General features: G+C 33.8%; 1 protein-coding gene across 1 annotated transcript; it reads left to right on the top strand.

Moving 5' to 3' along the window:
* On the top strand, positions 3,668-7,961 carry LOC110272156. The gene is made up of 8 exons (XM_021124027.1): positions 3,668-3,779; positions 3,923-4,110; positions 4,180-4,188; positions 4,432-4,510; positions 4,766-4,845; positions 6,072-6,134; positions 6,331-6,559; positions 7,788-7,961. Exons 1-7 carry the CDS (start codon positions 3,668-3,670, stop codon positions 6,382-6,384), a joined length of 585 nt encoding a protein of 194 aa, XP_020979686.1. The 3' UTR covers positions 6,385-6,559; positions 7,788-7,961.

Below are 10,171 nucleotides of genomic sequence, written 5' to 3'. Positions count from 1 at the left end.
TTTTTAATGAAACAATCCTCTCTAATGAGTTTGTATAGATTTATAACATTCACTTTCAGTTTAAGAAAACTATTATAGGCTCTAAATTGGTTGAAAAATGATTCTAGTGAGTTATTGATAAATAAAATTTTTTTCAATGATCATGATTAAAGGCCTTAGAAAAGAATGTGAATTTCGTCCTACTTGCATAATGATATTGACTATGTTTATGTCTGGCATTTTGGCAAGGATGACGATTTCATCACGCTTGCTCAATACTATGGACGATGTGTGGATATGATTGTATTGTTTCGTTCACATTCTTTCCCGATGTAAGGTATGGTTAGACACTTACACCTGGATCAGTTGACCTCTATGAGATCGTGACAAGATATCTTTCCTCCTATGGTAGACTTCTGGTAGGGCTAGTAAAACGGAACAAATTTACTGGGCCGGTATGCCAAAATCGGCAAAAAAGTGGGCCGAATGAGATTTTACACTTGCAGATTTTGGTGGCGTAGGCAGATTGGCTCAACAAGCTTGCTATATTATTTTTTAAGGACATTCTAATAATTAACCTCAATCATATAAATGTTTAAATAGGAGAAAATTAGGATTTCAGTTTCATTGCTTAACCACACTCTTTTTCGGACACACAACCTCACTCACGGTAGGACTGGATACCCTCAATTTTTTTTTCAGTTGAGAGAGAAAAGTACGATCTTTAACCCTTTAGTGTTTTCTCTCTCATATTTTCTCTTGATCCCACATATAAAATATTTGGTGAGAGATCAAATTTACTCTCAAGTGAAAAAAAATTGAGAAGATCTAATCCTACTCACAGTCCTGTGCCCTTACTCACGCTCTCATTCAGCCATTGTCATGCTCTCTTCCATGGAGGTCGGCCACTCCGGATCTCCCATACGGCTCCCGCTCTCCAGCTGTCGCAGTTCTCCGGCGATGTGGTCTGCTCTGTCGGATCTCCTTCGTGTCTCTCTTTGCTCCGTCTCTCTCACTCTAGGATTTCTTCTCTTTGGCGACGTCTCCCCTTTTCATTTGTCAAGCATGCACCAGATCTCCCCTTCGTAACCTCGCCATCAAAATTAAATTCTCCACCCTAAAGTCACAGCCCATTGCTCAAAGTCACAGAGTTGCAAATTCGTCGTTGCAAATTCACCGTTGCAGATGCGCTTCCTTTTCTGCAACAATGTCACACCTCTTCCTTTGCGGCGACATCAAAGCAATTGCAAATTCACCATCAATTTTTTCTGCTCTTGCTTCCTCATCCTCTTTTGTTTTGCTTCTTGTTTCTGTTGCGTTTTGCTAATTGATTATACTAAAAAAATTTGATTGTGCAAGAAATTTTAAATTGAGTAAAATACTAAAATAGTACTCGAAAGCTTACAACGTTGACAAAAATAATTCAAAAAGATACTAACAATTTCTGAAAGATTTAAAACTGCGACAGAAAGTAGATATTAAAAATATATTTTAAAAAGATTTTAGAGATCATATTTTAATACGATTTTTTGCAAATATCATTAAAAAAAGTTATTTTCATCCTTAAAATTTGGTAAATTTATATCAAGTGAATTTTTAAAAGAAATTTTAATTGTGAATGACCAAATTTTTTTTAAAAAAATAAAAAATCTAGAGATTAAATTTTACTTTAAATTTTTTTTTGTGCATTTTATAAATATTTATTCAAATGTTATTATAAAAATTCAAAATAGATAGATAAGTTATTTATTAATAAATACGAAAATTTTTTTGTCACTTATAAAAAAATAAATATTTGATCATTATTTTTGTCATACTTTTAAATCATTAAGAAACTATTTTGTCGATAATATTTTTTAAGAGTCTTTTTATCAACATCTAAATTTTTCAGATACTAATAGTTAACTCTTTTTCATTATGTGTTCTGATGATGGGTTTCGATTGTACAAAAAAAATTAATCATACCAAACTGTTCGCTGTTAATTACCAAACTTCATAAATGATCCATGTGACTATTTATTTTGTCAACAAACACTTTCCATGCGGGAGAAAATGCTGTTAAATAAAATGGATTTTTTTAATTTTTATAAAAAGAACACTTTATTTACAACATGTGTAAATGTTGCTCACCATGTGTAAAGAAACTATATAGAAAGTCATATGTACACATAAAATATTTGATGAAATAGTGTTATGGCCCAGCTCAGCTAACACAACGATCGACTTGGCCTACAGACAATTCGGTTTATGCAATCGGATTGGCGCACACAACCCGTCTGGTTTTGCGCCCAGACACGCGTCTCTGCTGCCAGCATGACAGCTATGGGGAAAGAAGCATTTTGGAAGGAGGTCTCCCCCTGTGGCCCACCCTACTCACAGGGTATATAAGGAGAGGGTCCTACCCCTTCCCCAAGATACGTCACTACACCTTTATTTACTGTCACTTGCATATTTTTTGACTTGGGCGTCGAAATGTCCTTGCAGATGGCTCTCCCCATACTTCATAAAGAACTTGGGGGGTCGTTTGCTCGCACATTGCTCATGCCAGACCCAAATCCAGGTCTACCCCCATCAACACCCAAGAATCAACCTCGACCCGTTTGGGACCCCGAGTAACCGAACAAATAGAAAATTAGTGTAAAATATTAAAATATTAGAAAACAATAAAAAATAGCCTAAATTAGTTTAAAATTATTTTATTTTATATTTTTAATTATTGTTTTTCTTTTGTATTAATTAATTACTACTAAAATAATTGAATAATATTAAATGTACTGAATATGTAATTATAAATAAATACAATAATGACGAAATTTAGCGTGGATAATGGAGAGTCACGATCACCCAATATTTTTTTTTAAAAAATTAGTAATAAAATTACATAGAACATAATTAGACTTCAGTTGGTTAAAGTCCTATATAACCATCCTAAATACACTCTGTTCAATTTTAGTTCTTTCATTTAGTTACTATTTTTTCTTCGAATTGCTTGGACTAATATTAATGGGCTAATTAGAATGATTATGAGATTTATTTAGATTCATACGCAATAATTAGAATACCAATACAATATTAATATAGATAGATAACAATGAGTATATGCCGGAGGAGCTTAAGTTGATCATATGATTTTATTTGTGAAATATATAAATGGATGAATGTTGGTATCACTACAACATTTCTTAGTTATTGCAACATATATTACAAGTAACACTTGAAAAGTGTTGTCTAAACCAATTAAAGACAACACTTAATATTTATTACATAAAAATAAAGCTGTTGCAACTCTTTTTTAACAACACATCATAACTGTTGCTTTTGATAAATTAAAAGTACAAATAAAAAGTGTTGTTTTTGTAAATTAAATAAGCAACATTTATGATATTTATATATTACATTTTATAAGTGTTAACCCTATTTTCAATTAGAAACCCTAACTCCAACAATTAGAAACGAAGAAAGAAGAAAAGGGGGAGGGGGGAGTCCGAGGGAGAAGGGAGATCGGGAAGGGAGGAGGGACCGTGCTGCGTCCTGCCGCCGCACCACCATCACCGGAGAGAGAGAGATCTGGGGAAAGCAGAGGAGAGCAGAGAAGAAGATCGCGCCGGCATGCTGTGCCTCACCGCCGCCATCGCGTCGTTGTCGGACCGTGGAGAGAGAGAGAGAGAGCGCGTTCGCGGAGGGAGCCATGGGAGAGAGTGACGAGCGCAAGCCAGGACTGGGAGGGAGAAGGCACCGTCGTGCATCCTCGTTGCCATCGCTGGAGATCTGGTCGTCGCCGCCGATCGTCCTTGAGCCGCGTCGGAAACAGAACTGCGAACGGAAGGGAGCGCGAACCATAGCCACGGACGGAGAAGAAAGAGCGCGCGCGGAGGAGGTGAAGCCGTCGTTGTCACCGTCGCGTGTGGAGTCGCCGCCGCGCCTGGTCTCCGTTGCTGCTGAGCTTCGACCGCCGCCGTTCCTGCCGCCGTCAAGCCTCAGTTAGCACCGCCGAAGCTCCTGCCACCACTGTCGTTGAGGAAGCTCACCGGAGTTGCTGTAGGCTGCCGCCGCTCTGTCTGGTTCTGTTTTGAGTTGCGCAGCCGTGTTCGTGGCCGCCGGGGACAGTGTTGTGGCTGCCAGGAGTACCAAGGATTTAGAATTGGAAGTGATGGGAACTTACAACGAGTAGGCCTCTTCATAAATATTGAACCAAGAACTGGACATTTGGTTAGTGATCTGCAGCGAACCACTTTAAAAATTTGTGCTGATTGTTCTGAGGTCAATTGTTATGCTATTGAGACTTACCCCCGCTTAAGGAAAACTTGGTTTCGCCTTTCCATTCTTGAAACTCATTTCAGTTTACTCCATAGAACCTTTTCATCTGCTGCTTCGTGAGTTTCTTACTTCAACAATATTATCTCTTAATATCAACTGGTAACAAACACATTGATTTTCGAGTTGAAATCACAGGTTGTTTTATCCTGCATTGAAGGCAGTCCAGCTGCTCGTGCTGGTATTCATCAAGGGGATGAGTTGGTTGAGATAAATGGTATCAAACAAATATCTGATTCGCATTCTTTTCTTTTTGATGAAGCTATTCATTTAAAGAAGCCAGAATTAGCAAGCTTATTGCTTAGATGTTCCCTTATATAGAATCCTGGGGTTGTTTCTTTATGCTGCTAAACATTTTCTTTCTGATACGACATTTCATCAAATTTTGGCTTGTCTAAGTCTATTTTGGGGATTAAACTATGGGTCTGAAGAGAAACAACTGATTTTTTATTAATAAATGTTGATTATGCAGGGGAGAGGCTTGATGGCCTTGATAGTGAAGCTGCAGCACAGAGGCTTCGAGGGAATGCTGGAACCACTGTTACTGTAAAGGTTCGTTAACTATCAACATTCTATTTATTTTCTAAATATAATCATTCTTTTTTCCTGCTAATAATCCTTGCCAAATGCTTTGAAGCACCCTAGGACCCCTCTAACTAATCCAATTAGTGACCGATTTAGCTACCGATGACAAAGCCAATCTAGTTGGTCGCTAAAATCGGTCACTATTTTCCAATTCGGGATCGATGGCTGTAAGGTTTCGTAATTTCTCCTTTCATTCTGGTCTTGGTCGCACTGTTTGAAATGTTCTTTCCTTCTTAATATTGCAATCTTCATCAGCTTAATTAGATTTTACTCTACTATTTTGATCTGATGCTTGCTACGTTGCTAGATTGTGATTCAACAAGTAATTTAAGTATAGCTTTCAACAAGTAATTAGACTTTTTATATGTAGTTGAAGCTTCTGGTGTAGAATCATATCACAAACACTGATTGTGATATAAACACAAGCATGCACACTGCATTATGTGCTGAACTAGGAAGATGATTGCAACAGGGATTGGTTATGAATTTATTAGACAATTAGACATGATCACATCACATGAATATTATTTCCAAGAATCTAGCATTTGAATGCCATATATCTGGTTCCCTTTAACATTTCAGTTGAATTATAAGTTCACCTCCACAAGTTCCATTTCATATTCACTGTATAATCTAATATACAAACACCAAACGTGTAATGTACTAATAGGAGCTTCGGAAGAGACTCTAATGCTTGCTGAACCTATGGCTGGTAGTTGTGCCTGCTCATACAAATTTGGTCTTTATGTGATGTGCTGCTGCTTGTTTCAAATAATATTATGTAGATAAATGTTATTTAAAAGTAGTTTGCCTCCTTGGCTTGCACAGCACAACTGATCCTATTACTGGATTCATATCCAAAGAGTTGCCAAGTGAATAGTGGCTATTTTATGTGCTGCTCCAAGGAAGCCTTTCAATATTATCATATTTGCAACAGTTTATTCTTTTAGTTTTCTAATCAGTGAAACAAGTTTTTAACGTTATCATTTCAATTTAAGAACATCCCCCCGCCCCTCCTTTCCCAAAATTTCAAGAAATTTATAAATATACATTTTTTTTATATTGTTGTATGATGCAACCAGTGAAAAATGAGTCAAGTTTGTTAATATTGCAATTTGAATTCTGAAGCTTATGATGAGAATTTTGTATCAACTTTATTGAGGTGAAGTTTGGCACGTTTTTTGTTTCTTCAGAGTACTGACCAGAAAGCTTTGAAGAAGATATTGGTAGCTGCACATGACAAGTCTCAAAAGAAGGTGAGATTTCCATTATTTCTTTAAAAAACAAATCAAATATAAATGTTGAGAGAGATTATGTCGGAGAGCAAAGTTAACTTGTGATGCCAGTATAATGAGTTATTCTTTCTTTTCCAATTTTCTGTGTTATTGAACTTAATCAAACCTGTCTCTTTTCAAATTTTACTGACTGTTTGTGTGTACACTTCTTTGATAGGTTGATAAAGCTATAGAGGACATACAAAAAGATGAAGGCAGGGATACAAAGTGAAGGAAGGCAAGCATGTGTTTCCACACATGTCAGAATTGTGGATTTGATTAAGCAGACATTGAAGCTGTTAACTCCCTTTGTTCTTCATGTTTATTGCATGCAGCTGTGTGAATCAGACATTGAAGCAGTAGAGGAAATTAACTTTTCAGTTTCTGAAGTGAAGAGCAACTACAAGGTAAGATTTTCCCTTTCTCTTGTTTATTTGATGACCTAGTAATGGCTTTAGTGTCTAATGGTGAAAAACTGAAAGTCTATCATGTTTATATTGTTATGGTCTTAATTCTTATCCTCTTAACTATTTCTATATTTCTCTATTTTTTTTGGCTCTTCCTAAAATTGCTGCATTTGATTTTGATGGGTGTCTTGCAAAAACTGCTGTGAATAAGTATGCTTGAATCTGAAGTCTAAGATCTGCTATTTTATTTATTGATGCTGTTGGATTTAATATCTTTTATAAATTACAACCTTTTAAGGTTTGTTTAAGGTCTTCTCTAACCAATATATCCAACGGGATTGGCTTTAGAATTAGTGTGGTGATGAAGATATGAGTAGTCCGCAGAAAGTTCCTATAAGTTTAATAAATCTGCTTCTTGTTGTTACATTAGAGAAGGTTTAAAAAAAAAACACTGCACGAGTCCATGGTAATTTCTGTTCTTGTAGCTTCCCTTGTCCAATACAGATTATAGTATCTTATTAATTAAAGTTTTGAAGCTGCATGATATAGTGAACTCAATCATTCATGTTTGCTTTCCACTGGATAATGACATTTTTATCTGGGAGTTAAGGCTACGCGATGGGGATGCCTTGGCCCTTGGGTTATTTCTCTTAACTGGAAAAAGATTCACAATATTAAGTTTTCAACTTATATCTTAAATTATGTACTATTATAAATTCTCAGCGTTGATTACACTTGTTGTGGGTAGGAACCCTTTGTCAACATCTATTTGAGAAGCTTTGAAAGTAGTCCTAGGTATTACACACTCTTTAACTTCTTTACTACAATGTTAGCCCTTAGCACAACCTGTTGAGTGATATATTAATCTAACGTTATTTGCTTGCATCAGATGTTAGAAACCACCCCGTGCTAATTCATTGTAAACGAGGGAAAGTAATTTGATAATTATGGTCTCAAATGAGGTCAACAGGACTTCTCCGGGAGATATTTTTAAGTTCACAACTATTTGAAACATGTACTATTTGTTGTAATTTGTGTTTGAGCGGCATGTTTTAATTTGTTTTGCTAATTTTAAACATGTTTTAATTTGCTTCTCCTCTCGTATAAAGATCCTAAAGTATGAGCTGGTAATTTGCTTTTATATCTATAGTATTTAATATCATAAAGAAATTTTTATTATAATTTTTCAGTTTTAATACTATACTTTTTTGTTGTGTATTATTTGCAGATTTAGCATATGGGACAAGTCAAGCATGGATATAAAATATGCAAGTAAATTGATATTTTTTTGATAAATATTACTTACTATTTTGTTATGACAATTATTGTTAGACAAGAATTTTTTTATTTTGTTGAGAATTATTGATGAACATGTATTTGAAATACTAATTAAACCTTTTAATATCTATTTTAATTAGAATTTTATTATTAGTTATTTTGTCTCTTTTATAAATTTTATTACTAGTTATTTTGTCTCTTATTTATTAAATAATTTATTTTTGTGTATTTTTATTAAAAAAGTAACATTTATTTTTACCAAAAGAGGCAACCCTTCTATTAGTTGCATATTTTGAATATTAGACAACACTTGTATGGTTACATATTTAAAAGAAAAAACAACACTTGCATAGGTTGCATATTCAAAAGAAAAGGTAACACTTGTATAGGTTGCATATCCAAAAGAAAAGGCAATGCTTTAAAATGTTGCATATTCATAACTAATAGGCAACACTTCAAAGTATTGCGAATTCAAACTTATAAGCAACACGAAAAAGGGTTGCATTTTATTGCAAATAGGCAACACTTTTTAGAGTGGCCAAAATATAAGAGAAAAGACAACACTGAAAAAGTGTTGTCTCAAACACACCTTTGAAGTGTTGTTGTTTTTCAACCAAAGACAACACTTACCAAGTGTTGCTTTCAAAAGCGTTGCTTTTGAAACAAAAAAGTGTTGCCTTGATCTAAGGCAACGGCTGCATATGCAACGCCGCCCAAAAACGTTGCCTTAGGTCCAAAAGTATTGTCATAGATCAAAAACAACCTTTTATCAGCTTTTAGGCAACACTTTTTAAATGTTGCCTCAACCTGAAAATGTTGTAGTGTATTTGAAAACACACTTTCTGTTTAATTTCTTACACGCGATAGATTTATATTAGTTGTCAAGAGAATTAAATTATGATCATATTTTAACCATAAAAAACTCAAATAAAAAAATATACATTATTATCTCATCTTATTATATACACTAACCATAAAATTTACGACTCAATAATTTATCATTTAAAATTTAAAATAAATCACTCAATTATTTATAAATTTATAAGAATGTCAAAATAAAATACTCAACCAGTTTTATCAATGACAAAAATCAATAATTAATAAGAATCCACCACACTACAGAAAATTCTAACGATAATATCATATTATTAATTATTTAGTAAATGTCATTTCCGGTCCCTAATCATTTGTTCGATGGACTTCCCACCCCCTAAGAAATCTAAACATCCAAATCAGTCCTTATCTACTTTGATATATGTACGGTCCAGTCCCTGTCTAGTTTGAGTAAATGCCCTTTCTAGTCCCTAACCAGGGACTGAAACGTACATATATCAAAGTAGATAGGGGCCGATTTGGGTGTTTAGATTTCTTAGGGGGTGAAAAGTCTATCGGACAAATGGTTAAAGATCGGAAATGACATTTACTCTTAATTATTTAACATGCATCAATAATTCAATATCAATGAAAACATTAACAACTTAACAATTGGAACCAAGAACTAATTTGTTCATGTTTTGCAAATTGCAATTTGACAGACTATAAATGAAAAATTTAAGAAATTAAAATAATTCAGGCAAGTAATAATGTGAAGGATTAAAATAAAAACTTTGCTGATTTTTATTCCTCTAAATTATAGTCCCAATCTTATAAGCTACTGATTGAACATTTTCATTCATTCAATTTTAATTATATTAGTAAAATTTAAAATGTATTCCCCTATATAATAATTTAAATCATCGAAACAAAAACACAAACTAATAACATCATAAAATTATTCAACATAAATCAATTATATACCCACAAAAATCTTTCAAATATCTTCTACTACGAAATATTCCAATAATATTTAAATACAACAAATATATGAACAATTAATCAAGAATTTTAGATATATATATATATATACAAGTGGACAGTACAATATAAAAAGCCAAACAAACCCCAACCATAATGTCCACGGTCCTCTGAAAGAAGACACATCTTGAAGTATTTCACGTGTTTGGGCAATTATTATTATCACATCCCAAATTTTTGGCAATATATTTTCATATCATACATTAATTTGATAATAATAGCAATATATAGTAATATGTACCTTTTTGTGTTTTTTTCTTCAATCTGGTGTATTCACCAGCCTGTATGTATAGTGAAAATCACAATGTTTTGGGACCTAGCTACATATATAGCTTTACATCAATTATTAATTTATTGTGTACGATTTTGCCTTTCTCTTAGAAAAGACAAATAGAAAAGACATAAAAAAATCTTAAAATATTATAAAAGAAAATGCTTGTATGGAGACACACAAATTAAAATCATCATTAAGCATTGTCA

This window comes from Arachis ipaensis, chromosome B05, assembly GCF_000816755.2.
Source record: "Arachis ipaensis cultivar K30076 chromosome B05, Araip1.1, whole genome shotgun sequence".
In the NCBI taxonomy this organism is placed as follows: Eukaryota; Viridiplantae; Streptophyta; class Magnoliopsida; order Fabales; family Fabaceae; genus Arachis; species Arachis ipaensis.
This window is presented reverse-complemented; position numbering and strand designations above follow the sequence as displayed.